At 31.6% G+C, this 17,347-nt stretch overlaps 8 protein-coding genes and 1 pseudogene across 9 annotated transcripts, besides 1 other annotated feature; 5 read left to right on the forward strand and 4 right to left on the reverse strand.

Annotated features, from left to right (window-relative positions):
* Positions 1-549: 549 nt before the first annotated feature.
* TVAGG3_0864050 (protein of unknown function (DUF3447)) lies at positions 550-1,413 on the reverse strand (the record flags this gene model as incomplete). The annotated part of the gene is made up of 1 exon (XM_001314587.1): positions 550-1,413. One exon carries the CDS (start codon positions 1,411-1,413, stop codon positions 550-552), a length of 864 nt encoding a protein of 287 aa, XP_001314617.1.
* A 500-nt stretch (positions 1,414-1,913) lies between these two features.
* On the forward strand, positions 1,914-3,151 carry TVAGG3_0864060 (3'(2'),5'-bisphosphate nucleotidase protein; the record flags this gene model as incomplete). The annotated part of the gene is made up of 1 exon (XM_001314588.1): positions 1,920-2,897. The coding sequence occupies one exon, from the start codon at positions 1,920-1,922 to the stop codon at positions 2,895-2,897; it is 978 nt and encodes a 325-aa protein (XP_001314618.1).
* Positions 3,152-3,547: 396 nt separating this feature from the next.
* TVAGG3_0864070 (protein ubiquitination) lies at positions 3,548-4,177 on the reverse strand (the record flags this gene model as incomplete). The annotated part of the gene is made up of 1 exon (XM_001314589.1): positions 3,548-4,177. The coding sequence occupies one exon, from the start codon at positions 4,175-4,177 to the stop codon at positions 3,548-3,550; it is 630 nt and encodes a 209-aa protein (XP_001314619.1).
* Positions 4,178-4,853: 676 nt separating this feature from the next.
* On the reverse strand, positions 4,854-8,204 carry TVAGG3_0864080 (armadillo (ARM) repeat-containing protein family; the record flags this gene model as incomplete). Its single annotated transcript, XM_001314590.1, has 1 exon — positions 4,935-8,204. The coding sequence occupies one exon, from the start codon at positions 8,202-8,204 to the stop codon at positions 4,935-4,937; it is 3,270 nt and encodes a 1,089-aa protein (XP_001314620.1).
* A 587-nt stretch (positions 8,205-8,791) lies between these two features.
* Positions 8,792-9,464, forward strand: TVAGG3_0864090 (uncharacterized protein; the record flags this gene model as incomplete). Its single annotated transcript, XM_001314591.1, has 1 exon — positions 8,792-9,304. The coding sequence occupies one exon, from the start codon at positions 8,792-8,794 to the stop codon at positions 9,302-9,304; it is 513 nt and encodes a 170-aa protein (XP_001314621.1).
* Positions 9,465-9,844: 380 nt separating this feature from the next.
* TVAGG3_0864100 (uncharacterized protein) lies at positions 9,845-11,604 on the forward strand (the record flags this gene model as incomplete). The annotated part of the gene is made up of 1 exon (XM_001314592.1): positions 9,845-11,491. The coding sequence occupies one exon, from the start codon at positions 9,845-9,847 to the stop codon at positions 11,489-11,491; it is 1,647 nt and encodes a 548-aa protein (XP_001314622.1).
* A 227-nt stretch (positions 11,605-11,831) lies between these two features.
* Positions 11,832-12,759, forward strand: TVAGG3_0864110 (uncharacterized protein; the record flags this gene model as incomplete). Its single annotated transcript, XM_001314593.1, has 1 exon — positions 11,832-12,740. The coding sequence occupies one exon, from the start codon at positions 11,832-11,834 to the stop codon at positions 12,738-12,740; it is 909 nt and encodes a 302-aa protein (XP_001314623.1).
* Positions 12,760-13,535: 776 nt separating this feature from the next.
* On the reverse strand, positions 13,536-14,999 carry TVAGG3_0864120 (cyclin-dependent kinase inhibitor 2C-related family; the record flags this gene model as incomplete). The annotated part of the gene is made up of 1 exon (XM_001314594.1): positions 13,536-14,999. The coding sequence occupies one exon, from the start codon at positions 14,997-14,999 to the stop codon at positions 13,536-13,538; it is 1,464 nt and encodes a 487-aa protein (XP_001314624.1).
* Positions 15,000-15,033: 34 nt separating this feature from the next.
* Positions 15,034-16,338: a mobile genetic element.
* On the forward strand, positions 15,130-16,258 carry TVAGG3_0864140 (annotated as a pseudogene). The gene has a single exon. A coding segment is annotated over exon 1 (1,129 nt).
* Positions 16,339-17,347: the final 1,009 nt, after the last annotated feature.

Consider the following 17,347-nt stretch of genomic DNA (forward strand, 5'->3'; position numbering starts at 1 on the left):
ATGCAACTTTTTCATTGACATTTGCACCAAGCGAAATAAGAAGTTCGGCAGTTTCTTTAGCATTAAAATGTGCAGCCTCAAAAAGAAGATGATTTTTTTATTGATATCTGCACCATGCGAAATAAGAAATTCGGCCATATCTTTATGATTAGAAATGACTGCTTTATAAAGAGCCGTTTCGTAATAGTCATCTTTTTCATTGATATTTGCACCAAGCGAAATAAGAAATTCAGCCATTTCTTTTCTATTATAGTCTGCTGCATAATGCAGAGCGGTATTTCCGAATCTACCTTTTTCATTAATATTTGCACCATGCGAAATAAGAAATTCAGCAATTTCTTTTCTATTATATTTTGCTGCATAATGAAAAGCGTTTTCCCCAACACAATCTTTTTCATTGATATTTGCACCGTGTGAAATAAGGAGTTCAACTATTTCTTTATTGTTATTTTTTGTTGCAATACTAAGAGGAGTTGCTAGTTCATTAGATTTTGCATTGACATTTGCACTAAGTGAAAGGAAATATTCACAAAGGGATGGAATATCAAATTATGCTGACCATTTAAAGCATTCGTCAATTTTATTAGTTTGATCGAAATAAACTAAAAATGATTCAAGATTGTTGTATTCTGCACAATCGCTTAAATCAATGCTTAAATTGTATTCATTCATCAAAAATGTGACGAAATCAATGTTGTGTAAAATAATTGCTATTCTCATGTCCAAATTATTTGGTTCTTGATATTTCAAACATTCACTTATGATCTCTTGATTTCCTCCTAAAAATGAATTGTGAAGACAATCAAGAGTTATTTTTGAGTTAAATTTCGATCTTAAGAACTTGAAACAATCAACTGCCCCATAGTAACAACATAAATCAAGTAATGTTAATCCGAGTTTAGAATCTGGATATAAACAGCTTATAATTCTTTGATCTTCATTAAATCCTTCTTTTTCTGTGAATGAGATGAATAGTTCTTTGTCATTATACATAATTGCTCTGACAATTTCATTTTCTGAAAGAATTTCTGGATTTCTGAATTTTTTAGATTCGAAACTACAAGATTTGTCTAAATAAATTCCATATTCTTTATAAAAAAGGTAGTTTGGAGTATCTTCCAAGTAGAAGGCCTCTTTGACATGATAATCATCAGATATGAGTTTGGCAAGAGTTAAATATGACTTTGTATAGCGATTTCTATACTGAATGAGAGTTAATATATCTATTATAATATGTTCGGGGCTGTATTTCTTTGAATCCAGCAATTCTGCTTTGATCATTTTGTAAATCTTGTTTAGTTCTTCTTCTTTTTCCGTTTTCAGCTGACACAAAGCAATATATGAATCTATGTGGTATTTGTAGATACTTCGTAATTCACTGAATTTGCTTGGATGAATGTCTTGATCAGACATTAAAAATTTTAAAAAAGGGCACATTTTCACTTTACCATATAAAATATCTTTGTAATTCATTTTGAGGGGAAAGTCCCATTATAATCATGTAAAAAACAATGAACTCATAAATTTCGGATAAGAATTTCGAATTTTTATTAAGTTTAAAGATATTAAATGACACAATGACAATAGTAAAGTCTAAAACAATAAAATATTCCTCAGAATCTTGATATTGAAATTCGCAAGGTGTATAAATTTTAGGCTAATAAACAATCCAACACTTGATTTAATTATCTAAAGAATTGACTCATTTGATTACGATATGATTTAGTTTCATAAAACAGCATTTATTTCAAAATCTTATTCTTCAACAAGTGGAAACTTAACAACGACCAAAACGGCCAAAATATATATATATCTAATATCATTGCAATTAAGAATATTTAAGAAACTTTTTTTTTGAAAGCGATAGTTTTTATTTCAAAAAATTGTCACTTTTTCAAAAATTTTTATTTGATCGTTGCATGAATTTTGGGACTTGGGCTCCAGAAATCAATGCAGCAATTAATATTCTAAAACCAGCAATAGATATCTCGCTTGTTGGCCAAGAAAAATTAAGAAAAGCTGATATTGAAACCAAAAATGACGGAACAGTTGTTTCCATTGTAGATTTTGCATGTCAATCAGTGATAATGGATGGACTTAAAAAGAATTTTCCGAAAGATTCAGTACTCGGCGAAGAAGATGTTAGAAAAATTGATGATAAGTTCTTAAATCATGTCAAATCCTTATTACCAGATGACATTGATCCAGTATCTACTTGTTCATCAGCCATTACAAAGATATCCGATAAAGATGAAAGAACCTGGGTTATTGATCCAATTGATGGAACCTATGGCTTTGTTAATGGTGGAAACTTTGCTATTGCTATGGCTTTACTTGTTAATCGCCATGTTGTTTGCTCCGCAGTTGCTTGGCCACGTCATGATGTAAATTCAACCGGACTCATCGATTTTGAAGGCCCAGCCATATTCGTATCTTCAGAAGGTTATGGTGCATACGCTATGGACTTGAAAGGACATTGGAAGAAGCTTACCAAACCAGATAATCCCGCATTTCGAATTATTCATACGAAACAGAAACAAGGAAACGTTGTACAACTATTTGATTACGTTAAGCAGCACCTAGGAATTACGGATGAGATTGAAATGGTCTCTATGACTAAAGGATTTGTGTTGGCAACTGGAAATGCGTGCGCATTCTTCAGAGTTCCATGGGATTCAAACGAAGAGCACGTTTGGGACATTGCTCCGTTTGAATTGCTTGTTCGCGAGGCTGGAGGATTCGCGACAACAGGAACAGGAAAAGAAATTTTGTACAGACAAAATGCACGTGTTGAAGGTTCTTTGGACGGCCTTGTATTCACGAACAGAGACAAGGAATTCCATAACAAGGTAGTGGAAATACTACAGGAAGCTCTTGCAATGTTCAAATGGTATTAATTTGATTTTGAAACTTTTTTTTGTATATTTTCCTAAAAAAAATAATAATTAAGATATCATTTACCACTTTTTGACACACTCTCAAATCTTCTTTTTAATGTTTTAATGTTTCATTCTTATATTCCTCGTTTTTAGAGTGTTTCAGAAAGTTTACACGTTTGTTGAAACATTTTTTATGTATTCAAGTTGAATGGCAATTCAAATAAATATGAAAGAACATACACTATAACATATTGTAGTACAACGTAATGGAGTAGCATTGAAATCATAATACCTCAATTTTTATAAAATTTATACGAGATTATTAGAGATTTTATTTAACGTTTTTATTTAATGAATTATAATAAAGAAACCATTTATAATGTTGCTTTTTAAGTTGATGTTTTGCAAGTCACCGAAAAACTTTTTGACTCTGCCGAAATCGGAAGCTGGCATGTCAATAATCTCAAATTTGGGATATAGAGATCATTCTAATTGCTAATGGACGTGAATCATCATTGAAAATTAACATTAAGTATCATAATTAAAAGTAGAGTAATAACCCTTAATAATACAACATTTACAACAATGAATATGTAATTTTTAAATATGAATATAGTGAATAGATGAAGATTTCATTTTTATCGAATTATATTTCTTTACATTATTCACTATATGCGGCCAAAATGATCATTGAATTTTATTATTAATTTTTGATTAAAAAGATTATGAATATTTGCCTTGTTAGTCATATTAATTGCAGTTTTATATGTACTATTCTCTATAGAGATATTAATTCCTCTAAATTCTGAGAGAAGTTTTACGGCTACTGGATGATTTATATTGCATGCATCATGAAGAGGAGTATCTCCAAAACTATCTTGTGCATTAAAATCAATTCCATGTAATGTTAAAAGATATTTGACAACATCGATTGAATTATGATAACAAGCAAAATGGAGTGGTGTGCGTTGATTTGAATTTCTCGTATTAGGGTCAACACCACATGAAATAAGATCTTGAACAAGAGATAAATTATTAAACTCTGCTGCATAATGAATTATTGAACTATTATATATAGTTAATTTATGATATCCATTATCAACAGCATATTTGATTGAATAAAGATCATGTTCACGAGAACATTTTTCAAAAGTTTGAAAAATATTTGTGAAACATTTTGATTTCCAATATCTTTCAAAGAAATTTATATTTTCATATTGTGTTGAAATTTCATCAAATTGCTTGGTTTCTATTGTTTTGCTGTTTTTGTTATTCTTGAAATCGTTCGATGGTAACATTAATGTATCAAATAAACGAGTGAAGATTTCATCTATGCTTTGAATACTATCATGTGATTTAGTTTCTCTTTTTATAAGCATAGATAAAATCACAATAAAAATGAAAAGTATAAATGCAATTGTGAGATCCTTCGCTTCAGTCTATCAATCTATAAATAATATGAAAGTAAGATGAATCTCGGAATAATTTATAAATGACTCAGATTTTAAAAGAATAAAGACATTTAAAAGAATAAAGAAAAGAATCATTTGATTGAAAATGGAACATTATAATATTTTTGCACCATGTGAAAGAAGAATATTGGCTGTTTCTTCACAATCATGTTCTATTGCATAGTGCAGAGGCGTTTTCCCGACTTTATCTTTTATGCTGATATTCACACCATGCAAAATAAGAAATTCGGCTGCTTCTTCTCTGTTATTTACTGCGGCATAATGAAAAGCTGTTTTCCGTGCTGATCTTTATCATTGACGTTTTCACCATGTGAAAGAAGAAATTCAGTCATTTCTTTGATATTAATTTTAGCTGCAATATAAAGAGCCGTATTGCCATTTCTATCTTTGATACTTTTTCCATGTGAAATAAGAATTATGGCTCTAGTTATTTTAAATATTATGCAAGAACAATAAACATGTAAAAAATAATTTGATGGTTGTAAACTGAAAAACTAACATACTCTAAAGATTTTTTTAAAAAATTTCAAACATACATAACAAACAAAATAAAATCAATAAATTAAAAGAAAAAAAAATAAAATTATATTTGCATCTGATGCTGCAATCTTTTGATTTCTTGTCCAATAGCTACCATTGTGTTGTGTATTTCCATAAATCTTCGTAATTTTGCATCCCTCAAAAATTTGAAATTATTTGCTGGATTTTTCTCGGAAATAACAAACTCCTCGTACTCCTTTGACAAGAAAGGCATCGTATTAATACAAGTAAACAACTTTTCAACTAATATCTTATTTTCATCATCATTTTGACCGTTTTGGAGCCAGTAAGGCAGCATTTTGAAGAAATCCGAACATCCTAACATTATAAATGTATCAGGTGTCCTTGCCATAGCGTCCAAAAGGAAATCAACAATCATCCAAAGATTTTTAGTCGCAGATTCATTAACGAACATGATCTTGTAAAATCTCTCAACCAATTCAGGTAGATTTGGTAGTAAATCTATGTTCTTATGAATAATTAATGCTAATAATATATTGATAGAGTTCTCCATACCTGCGAATTGCTCGTAACAAACAAAATTACTTTCAGCAAGATCAAATAATAAATTGATTAATTCAATGGAAATTTCAATAGGAATTGGAATTTCTCTTTTATAAACAGAAATCCAGCCGGAAAGAACACTACAGTAAGCATCGTTGATCTCTTCGTATTTTCTATGTTGAAGATTATCTGATTCTATTTCTATCTTGTCAATTTCTTCTGAAAAAATTTTCATTGATTCTTGATAATACTTCAAAACAGGGGAATCATCCGGATTCCATGTGAAATACTTGAACAGAATTTCAAAACAATATATCCTGATGTTTGGAATCTCCATTCCTTCAATGATTTCTTTCAAACATTTTTCATCAAATTTTTTTGTAGAATATTCAGGAATTTTTCGTCCAATCTTCGTCATGCAGCTCGTGATCTCTGATATTGTTAGGGTAGAGAATAAATAATTGAAGTCATCATTAACGTCAATTTGGTATTCAACGTATTTTTGGCTCTGATCCAAGCAGAAATGATGAAATTGTAAAAATAAATTTAGAACAGAATCAAAAAGTTGTTTCAAAATCTCTAAATTTAGGTTATCAATCGAAATTACGGCATTTTTAAGGGAATTGAAGACAAAACGACAATCATTGTACTGATGACGTGATGTTACCCGGTCCATTTCGCTTTTTGAAGAGAAAAATTCAACAATTTTGGAAAATATTTCAATTTGTGCGTCATTATTCTCACAAAGAACGTTTTCGCATATGGAAATGGCTAAACAGAAGGCTTCGACGTTGATTTGTATCACAAAATGCTCATTTTTCAGTAATGAGAAACAAATTTCAATTAATTGCTCAACATAATCAATTAATCGCGTTCCTAGTAATGAGCATGTAATATTCATCGACTTCAGAGCCATGGTGTATCTTTCAATTGTTGTATTTTCGATATAATACCTTTGATTTCCTGAATCTTGCGGAACACAGTAGAATCCGCAGGTAATAAGCTCATCGTAGCACGAGCATTGAACAAATACAAGTTCTTCTGATAGAAGTGATAACAAATCAGAGATAATTTGGTCAGAATATTTACTAAAATTGGATCCAAGCATCTTCATGAGAATCTGAGCGTATGTTTGGAGTTTTGGAATTTGTTTCGGCGGTATCTGATCATTCGAAAGCAGTTCATGCGTTTTTTCAAAGAAATAACTTACAATTTCTTGGAATTCGTCTGAAAGTTCGTATTTATGAGCATACTGCTGCAACACTTTTGAAACGCCTTTGATTATACTGCACTTAATGCTTATATCTTCAAAATTTTCATCGACTTGGACATAAAAAGTGACAAAACCATTAAATTGGTCATCGAAATTTGGGTTTTTGAGGAAGATTGATGAGATACAGACAATGAGTTTTCTGATTGTCTTTATGTTATCTGCCTGCTCGATGAAAGATATCAAAATTTGTTGAATTTTGTCAAAATCAAGATTATTTTCGAGTAAATTATCGAAAATATTCTTGACACAGTCTATGGCAGGCCATCTGACCTCTTCTATCTCCTCGTTTTGTACGAATCCGAGTAAAATTTCAATTTGATCCAAAATATTTTCAGACATATGCGAAAATACCTTAAATATAGAATACCTTATACATGCATGCAAGTTTTGGTCGCTCAAAAGTGAGAAACAATACTCTGTTAACTGAGATCTGAAAGAAGTTGATAAATACGAGATGATTCTGAGGTGCATCTCGCTCATAAATATCAGTAGTCCATACAACAAATTCGGATTTGAGTTAAATATGTTGGAAAGTGTTGTTTCGAACAAATCTGATCTTCCTGCGTTTCCCATGACCTTTGTAATGGATTCTGGAACGGTCCTCGCGATTGCTGATGGGCTACAATCATTGATTGGTACATCAAATTGACAGTTTTCGTCGGCGTGGTTGATTAATAAAACTAATGTTTCAATAACTCGCTGTTGGAAGGGAATACATGCAGTAGACATAGCGGGTGAAGCCTCAAAAATGGTTTCAAGAGTATATAAACCTTGAATTTTGACTTGATCGTCACCATCTAAAATACTTGAGCAAATGAATGATACTAGCTCCTCAAAATTAGATTTAAAGAAGTCACATGATGTCTCACAGAAGTTGCAAAGTATTTTAAATGCCGCTGACAGAAAAGGAGGCTTAATTAAGGAAAAAATTAAATTTGTAAGCTCCAAAATCGTTTGATCTTCTGGTATTTTAGAGGCAACTGCGAAAAACAGTTTTATATCCGATAGTGTGTTGTTTGTATTGTTTTCTATAACAGAACGTAAAAATTCTATTTCAATTCCGCATAAATTATCACCGAGTGTAAATAATTCAGATAATATTGTTAGTATGAAAGATATTTGAATTGTTTGCTGCTCAAATAACGACTTAATGTATTCATAAACTACATTATTCGGATTTTTTTGATAATAATGTAATAATATATAGGCAACAATACTGCAAACCATATCCTTATGATTTTGTCCGATTGAATTTGACTGCAATAATAATGGAAAAGCAGTTTTGAATCTGTCCCAAAGTTCATATAGTATATCATCGCGGTCTATTATATTGTATCGCATGCAAATAGAATATAATAAAACAATACAATGCGCTTGCAGGTTTTGATACTTTTCTTCGATTGAAATATCTGATAAAAGACAAACAAATTCTAATGGGGATTGATCAAGTAAATAATTTCTTATTTCAATGTTTTGACGAACAATTGTATTATCATTTGAAGTACACCCGTGAAGAATTTGAGCTAAATCATCCATTAAAGTGAAGTTAATTCAAAAAATTCAATGAGCTGTCTCAATATGAATAATTTTTCATGATCTTCCATAAAATCAATAATTTCTCGATGAAGATATTGATTTGTGTCTCACATAGTTTGAATAACTTTGTTGCAACAGTGTCTAAGATGAATAATACCAAAATATAGTTTTGTATTTTCAATTTATAGTTTTCGTACTAAATGAAGCACAGCACCACCATTCTTATCAATCTTATTTGTCTTGACCAAGAGAAATAATAAGTCCTATAAAATTTTTCATCCTCAAGATTAATGTCCCCCGTTTGTTGCTAAAAAAAATCTGCCAGCTAAAAAAACGGTTATTATGAGGAGCATCTCAATACAGTTGCTTTTACTGGTACAAGAGTATGCTATAAACTGATCAGAAATAATCAAATTAGATCTCATTTAATTTATTTTCCGTATTTCATTTCAATTCCATTAATTTTTTCAATTGGAAACGGATATAATTTTAAACAATCATTAGGCAAATGATTTAATGTATTTCACACATTTCATGCTATTGCTGAACGATTTGGAGAAAATGTTTTTAAAAGTGTCAAACTGACAATGCTTTTCACATTTATTTCTCTCTGTAAGTCAGCGAATGAACAAGCCTGTTGGCGCAATACAACAGGTGAAGATATGTGCCCAGTATGCGTTTCAAGAACAGGAGCTAAATGCGGTTACTGTGCATGGACAAGTTCTTGTGATGCAGGTGATGAAAGCGGCCCATTCAAAACACAATGCGCTGAAGGATGGATCTTTCCAAAGACAACTTGTACTCATGAAATGTGTCTCAAATCAACAAGAGCAGATAAATGCAGGCATCCTTGCACTTGGAATAAGAGATTCAGTAAATGCGTTTTACCAAGAGATATGAAGAAAGATTCTGAAGCAGAAATTAAAGCAATGGAACGTAGAGATTTCGTAGCAAGATTAATTTACGCTTTAGTAGTTGTTTTCATTGCATTTGCTATTTTAGTATACTTATATGGATGCTATTACAACAGAAAACCGTTATATTCTCAAATTCCTGGAATGAATGAAGGAATTTCACTTGACGACTTACCAGCAGCATAATTATAACATGATATTGTTGCATACATATTATATCGATGTATTATCGATTATATTTATTCACAAATCTTATTATTGATTGTATTTTTTTATCTTTTATTTAGTATCTAACTTCTTCACTAGTGCTTTGCAATAAATTGTAATTTTATACTTCTTTTGCTAATGAAACACTATTTCTTAATGTTTATTTAGAAATTTATTTTATGAACTTTTGAGATGAATCTTTAAATAAAAAAATGATGAGAAAGGAAGTCTTTTCAATCACCTTGAATGGCTTTTCAAGTTAAATTCGAAAAAAATAAAGTCAAATACATGATTATCTTCAAATATAATTGAATAAATGGATTATATTATTGCTATTTATTTATATAACTGACGAACTATCATTGTATTTTACAGATTTTATTATTGAAATTTTAAATAATGAGTGTTTTTTGAAAATAATTATTAAATTAGTTATTAAAGTACTAAGCAAAGCCAATTACATTATCTTGCTCCTATCAATTAGGTGTCCAAAATAATAACGTTCATTTTTACTCTGAAATGATGAATGAAGAAGAGCTTCACGAACCAATGCCTTGCGTCATTAAAGAGTCTTTGCTGCAGATAGGCATTCGTGAAGGCTTAACAGATCTCGAGCGAGAAAGGCTCGATGATTCTCAGAAGCCGGGAAATGAAGGAAAATCTACAATGTCATTATCACCACCAGATATTAAAGTACTCCGATTATGTTTTATGTATATCCGTAGAATTGACAACCTCCAATGCTACACAGGACTTAAAGAATTGTATCTTGCAAATAATTGTATTACAAAAATAGAAAATTTAGCTGTTCTTACATCACTTACTAAACTTGACTTGTCATTTAATCAGATTAACGACGTTGATGATGAAGGTCATCCATTTAATCCGTTTGAAGGCCTTACACCTTTAGTTAATCTTGAAGAGCTTTCCATATTCAAGAACAAGATCACTAGACTTGACGAATTCCCAGAGTTGCCGAAGCTTAGATTCCTTTCTCTCGGCAGAAATAATATCTCCGAACTTAGTGAAGTACAGAACCTTTACAAAATCAAATCTCTCAGAATCCTTACCCTTGTTGGCAACCCAATTGCATCTAAGGATATCTGTAAGTTAACGGTTCTTGCTTACCTCCAAAACCTTCACTTTTTGGACTATGTACGTGTCACTAAGAACGATATCCAAGATGCTCGTGAACGTCTTTCAGATCAGCTCAATACATTGCAACAAGCTGAAGATACAGATAAACAGTACAAAGATCGCGCTCGCGCCGAAGAAGCACAGAAGAAGACACTCAGCGATGCATTCCTTATCAAAATTTCCGATCTTAATACCTCTCTTTTCAAGGGAGATAACGATTATCAAAAATTAAATACAATTCGCGAGCTTGGTGAGCCAACAGCCCTATTTACAGACGACATTACCAAAGCAACAAATGGATTTGTTGCCGATATCATCGCCCAAGCTCACTCCCTTAAGATGGAAGAAGAATTATTTAATTCCGCATACAAGAAAGTCACAGAAGAGAACCAATTACAGATGATCCAAGTTGTTAAGCGTCTCGACCGCAAGCGCCGCGCCTTCCTGATCGAAGCAAGTAAGGCCGAGACCATGAATGAAGAAGAAGCCCAATTAGAAGAAGACGAATCACAGAAAATCATGGACGAAATTACAAAAACAGAAGATGAGCTGCTTACAAGCGAGTTCGCTCTTGTCGACATGGTAGCGGAAATGATTAGAGCTTATGAACTCGAACTTGATGAAAGAATTAACGTAATTACAGAAAAAATTGCACTTTTCTTCGGTACTTTGAGGAACTTGAACAGCGAATACAACGAGAAAGTGAATGATATATGCATGAAGTTATGGGAGAGATTCAATCAGGGTGAAGCAGTCGAAGTTTCGGACGAAGTCAGATCAATTCTTGTAGATAAGGATGCAATGACATCCACTATACAGGCTTCTAATGAGCATAGAAATACAAAGATCTACAAGAGAGAAGAAGGTATAGGTAACGCTTACAAACAAAGAATTGATCAGATGATTTCGACAGCAAAGCAGAATGACTTAGAAAGAAATAGGAAGAGAGTAGCTGAAATTACAAAGTATATCCAAAATACAATTGAAGCAATCAAATCTGCTGATGGAGATGATTATGATCAAGAATAAGATTTTTTTTATTTATTTAGTTATTATTTTATTTTTATTTGATACTTTCTTATTAAAAGCACTTTTTATATTTTAATATTCTGAGTTCAATATAAAGAGGAAATAGATTTGAATTTATCATAACCACACACAACGAGATTGGTAAGACTAATAGATGAATCCAGCTAGTGAATATTCATCTATGATTTGAAGTTTTTTGTTGTTGAGCTATTGCTTATAAAATAACAACTCTGAGCCTTATAGAAATTGATTAGAGATGATTAGAAATGTTCTGAAATGAAGCCAGGACATGCAACAAACTTCTCATTCCTGGAAATATCCATTCTAGATTTTTTTTTTTATGAGTGATACTTTTCGTATTCTTCCTGTTCATCCAACAACATCAAATGCTTTCAAAGAGTGGTTTAAAGAATTCTCAAAAATCAGGTCATCATTAGCTCCAGTTGATCCATTCACTGGAGAATTTCATAAAATTGCTAATGCATTTAACGCTTTATCATTAGAGTTACAAAATGAAATTGCAGACAAGTCCGACAAAACAAAATCGTCTGTTTATGATAGACCTGATTACATAGTTCGTGAATTTTTAAGAACAAATAGCGTTATTTTAGTAATTTCATATATGAAATCACTAGCAGAAGCACTGTCATCAGGGAAGGCAAGGATTCTTAAAACAGGCATTATTAGCTATGATAATACAAATTTAGATGAAAAAATCTGCTCTGCTTTGCTTAGGGAAATACCTTCGACATTAGCATTTATTTTCTCAGCCAAAGAATCTGTTGCAATTACAAATATCGATGATCTTCTCAAAATTTGTGTTCAACTTCTCGATTATGCTATAGTTGATCCAAATCCATACATAAAAATTGAAGCAAACCAATACGATTTGTTCACTGGTATCATTTACGCCGTCAAATCTTGTATAGAAAACGTAAAAGATTTGAATGCATCTCTATTCTTTACATTGTTCCAAGATTTCAAGCTCATGAGGAAGTTTGTGGACGTTATTACAAAATCATTCGAGTGCCAGTTGCTTACTCTCACCACTGTTGCAACTCAGTGCTTAAACTTATATATCCAAGCATCCCAGGCCGAGCCTGACCTCAAAGAGAATGCAAAAGATGAAGAATTTAAGTCTGCTTTTAATAATATGATGGAAAAAGTTGTAAATCCACTCATTACAGCCGATAGAAGTAACAGATCAAAATTCAGATCAATAATGCATTATTCAAGATCAGTAAAATAAATGTAATGTGAATTTAAATAGTAAATATGTAATAATTTTTGAAATTTTAAATATTATCTTTTTTAGCATGCTTATTATATAGAATAATATATCAATTAAGGTTTTATTCAATGAAACTAAATCAAATTAAGTCAATCTACGTTACTTGTTTTACTTACCCTCCATTTACAGGAAAAATAGTCACTTTTTCCCCACCTTCTAAAAAGGCTTCTGTATTTTGACATATATAGACATTTTAAACGCCTTTTAAAAGAGGATATGATAGAATGGATGTTGATTTTTTTGATTTTTATAATATAGCATTTTTATGATATAAAGAGTGTAATTATGATTAAATTTCTGCTCAAAATCAAAAATTCACTAGCAAACAATACAGTTTTGACACTATTCACTCATATTGATTTGTAATTACAATATATTTATGCAATTAACCCTCAGGTATATGTTTATACGCATTAGATTTTAAAAAAATTAGTTAGATTTGCATATATTATTAATAATTCATGCTTAGAGCTTACAATGGAAGACATTTCTCTCCACTGTCAATCAAAAATATTTTGTTGGTGTAATACTATCCAAATCGAGTCTCTTCCTAAACATGTAGTGCATTTTTGGAAGACTGTATCCAGTGAATTCATGAATTCATGTGCAACTTCGCGAGGATGAATAGAATAAAACTCATCACATCTAACAAGTTCAAGTGCAAAAAAATGGATAAAAACAATTATTTTACTATCAATCCAAAAATCTCCTTCGAAAATACTAGAAAACAAATGGCTATCTTATGTAAGAACATTATTTTTTCGCACCATGTGAAATAAGAACTGCTGCTGTTTCTTTACTATTATTAAGCATTGCAAAATGAAGAGCGGTTTGTCCATTTTTAGTTTTTTCATTGATATTTACACCGTGTGAAATAAGAAATTCTGCAGTTTCTTTTCTATTTTTTTCTGCTGCAACATGAAGTGCGGTTTTTCCATATTCATCTTTTTCATTGATATTTGCACCATGTGAAATAAGAACTTCTGCAGTTTCTTTTCCATAATTCCGAGCTGCGATATGAAGAGCGGCTTGCCCATTTTTAGTTTTTTCATTGATATTTACACCGTGTGAAATAAGAAATTCTGCAGTTTCTTTTCTATTTTTTTCTGCTGCAACATGAAGTGCGGTTTTTCCATATTCATCTTTTTCATTGATATTTGCACCATGTGAAATAAGAACTTCTGCAGTTTCTTTTCCATAATTCCGAGCTGCGATATGAAGTGCAGTTTGTCCAAATTTATCTTTTTCATTGATATTTACACCATATAAAATAAGAAATTCTGTAGTTTCTTTTCTATTTTTTTCTGCTGCAACATGAAGTGCGGTTTTTCCATATTCATCTTTTTCATTGATATTTGCACCATGTGAAATAAGAACTTCTGCAGTTTCTTTATAACTAATTTCTGCTGCAGCATGAAGAGCGGCTTGCCCATTTTTAGTTTTTTCATTGATATTCGCACCGTGTGAAATAAGAAATTCTGCAGTTTCTTTTCTATTTTTTTCTGCTGCAACATGAAGTGCGGTTTTTCCATATTCACCTTTTTCAATGATATTCGCACCATGTGAAATAAGAACTTCTGCAGTTTCTTTTCCATAATTCCGAGCTGCGATATGAAGAGCGGCTTGCCCATTTTTAGTTTTTTCATTGATATTTACACCGTGTGAAATAAGAAATTCTGCAGTTTCTTTTCTATTTTTTTCTGCTGCAACATGAAGTGCGGTTTTTCCATATTCATCTTTTTCATTGATATTTGCACCATGTGAAATAAGAACTTCTGCAGTTTCTTTTCCATAATTCCGAGCTGCGATATGAAGTGCAGTTTGTCCAAATTTATCTTTTTCATTGATATTTACACCATATAAAATAAGAACTTCTGCAGTTTCTTTACTATTATAAATCGCTGCAATATGAAGAGTAGTTTTTCCATATTTATCTTTTTCATTGATATTCGCATCATGTGAAATAAGAAGTTCAGCAGTTTCTTTTCTATTATAAATCACTGCAATATGAAGAGTAGTTTCTCCATTTTCATCTTTTTCATTGATATTTGCACCATGTGAAAGGAAGTATTCCAAAAGGGATGGAGTATCAAATATCGCTGAATAAACGAAACATTTGCTTATATCATTAGTTTGATCGAAATAAATTAAAAAGGATTCAAGATTATTATAAAATCCACAAGCACCTAAGTCGATCTCTAAATTGTACTCATTCATCAAGAATGTAACAAAATCAATGTTGTGCGAAATATAGGGTGTCCAAAGGTGCGTTTAGCACAGCGCTCTATATGAGACTATTAAAGGAGATATATGCTGATTATAAATATATAATAAAAAATATGAATATATGTATATGATGAGTATGTTGTATTTTTGCGCCATGCCGGGATATAAAATGAATTTTGAGACAAGAGGCGGTTTCGCGGGAAATTTTGGCGGGATTTTTTTTCATTTTTTTAATGAATCATAAAGAAAACATCCTCGCTCTTGCAAAAAAATGCAAAGACTGTAAAAAAATCTACGAGACATTGGTAAAATGCTTCTGTATGGATGCTCCTAGCTATTCCACTGTAACGTATCATGTTAGGATGTATCACTTCATGAACAAAAAGGCGCCCATCATAAAAATTGACAAAAAATCGCCGGATCAAAGAAAAATCAAAGCAATTCTTCAAGCGCTAGATGAAGACCCAAGAGCATCACTCAGAAGGATAGAGGAGATGACAAAGATACCACGTACAACAGTCAGTTATTATCAGCACAATTATTTGAACTACAAACTAGCGTATACACGTTGGGTTCCGCACAACCTTAATTCAGTTCAAAAAAAATCTAGAGTCCAATCTTCGAAAGAGCTCCTCTCTATATTGCGTGCGTATCAATCCAAGAAGTTTCGCTTTTTAGTAACAGGGGACGAGTCTTGGTTTCAATATGCAACATAAGCCAAAATCATGTGGATCCCGAAGGATGAAAATCCGCAAACATTCCCGAAGAAAAAAATTGACACACCAATGATGATGTTGTCGGTTTTTTTGGGCGTGAATGGCATCATCGCAATTGATATTCTTCAAAAACCTAATACGATGAATGCTCAGTATCTAATTGACAATGTTCTTACTCAAATTATCAATTCTGATGAGTTTGAGAAATCCAAACAACAAAAACAAAAGTTTGCAATTCATTTTGATAATTCAAGAGTTCACAAAAGTCATAAGGTAATGAATTACTTGGTGGAAAACAATGTCAAAGTTGTTCCAAACCCAATTTATTCACCTGATATTGCACCCTCTGACTTTTATTTATTCGGCACGCTAAAAAAGAGAGCTGAAGGACGCGAATTCGCGAGTCCTGATGATCTTGAAAATTTTGTAAGAGAGCAATTTGAGCAATTTTCTCATGATGATTTAAAGCGTGTCTTTGAAGCCTGGATCGATCGCTGCGAACGCGTGATTGAATCCAATGGTGATTATATTTAAATAAACTTTATATATATGTAACTTGTTTATTTCTATTCGCAGTATTCAGGTTTGTGCTAAACACACCTTTGGACACCCTATAATTGCATATTCCATGCAATCTTCTTCTGGTTCCTGATATTTCAAACATTCACTCATGATCTCGGGATTTCCTCCTAAAAATGATAATGCTAGACATTCTTGAGTTGTTTCTGATTTAAATTTTGTTCTTAATAACTTGAAACAATCAACTGCTCCATGGTAACAACATAATTCAAGTAATGAATATCCATTATAAGAGTCTGGATATAATTTGCTTTTAAGTGTTTGGTCTTTATTAAATCCTTCTTGTTCAGTGAATGAGATGAATGTTTCTGAGTCATTATACATAATTGCTCTGCAAATTGTCTTTTCTGTATGAATGTCCAGATTTGTTGAGCTAAATTGTTCAAAATTAGCTGATTTGTCTAATTTAATTCCATATTCTTTATAAAACAGGAAGCCTGGAAAAGTTGCAACACTGCTGACCTCTGTGATATGGTAATCATCAGATATGAGTTTGGCAAGAAATAAATATGGCTTTGTATAGCGATTATTATACGGAACGATACCTAAAATGTCTTTAATAACATTTGTGCAGAGATATTTCTTTGAATCAATCAAATCTGTTTTGATCATTTTGTAAATTGACTTTAATTCTCCTTCGTTTTCCGTTTTTAGCCGATACAATGCAAGATACGAATCGATATAGTATTTGCAACTGCTTCGCAGTTTGTTGTATTTGCTTGGATGAACGTCATGCTCAGACATTAATAATTTTTCTAAAGACAAATTTGCATTTTACCATATATTTTATCTCTTAAATTCAGTAGAAGAAAAAATACTAAGTTATTCATGTAGAAAACAATGACCATAAAGATTTTGAATCTAAATTATGAATTATGAATTTTGATTAAGTACATGGATATGAAATGATGCATCAACTTTTAAAAGCTGATGAAGATCGAATTTTTACCAAGATATATTTGTATTATTCAAGATTTTTTTTGACAAGACTGTAATGTAATCTCATTTGAGTTTTATGAATCTAGAGATTAAATAAATTGGCGT

The sequence above is a fragment of the Trichomonas vaginalis genome, chromosome VI (assembly GCF_026262505.1).
Source record: "Trichomonas vaginalis G3 chromosome VI, whole genome shotgun sequence".
In the NCBI taxonomy this organism is placed as follows: Eukaryota; Parabasalia; order Trichomonadida; family Trichomonadidae; genus Trichomonas; species Trichomonas vaginalis.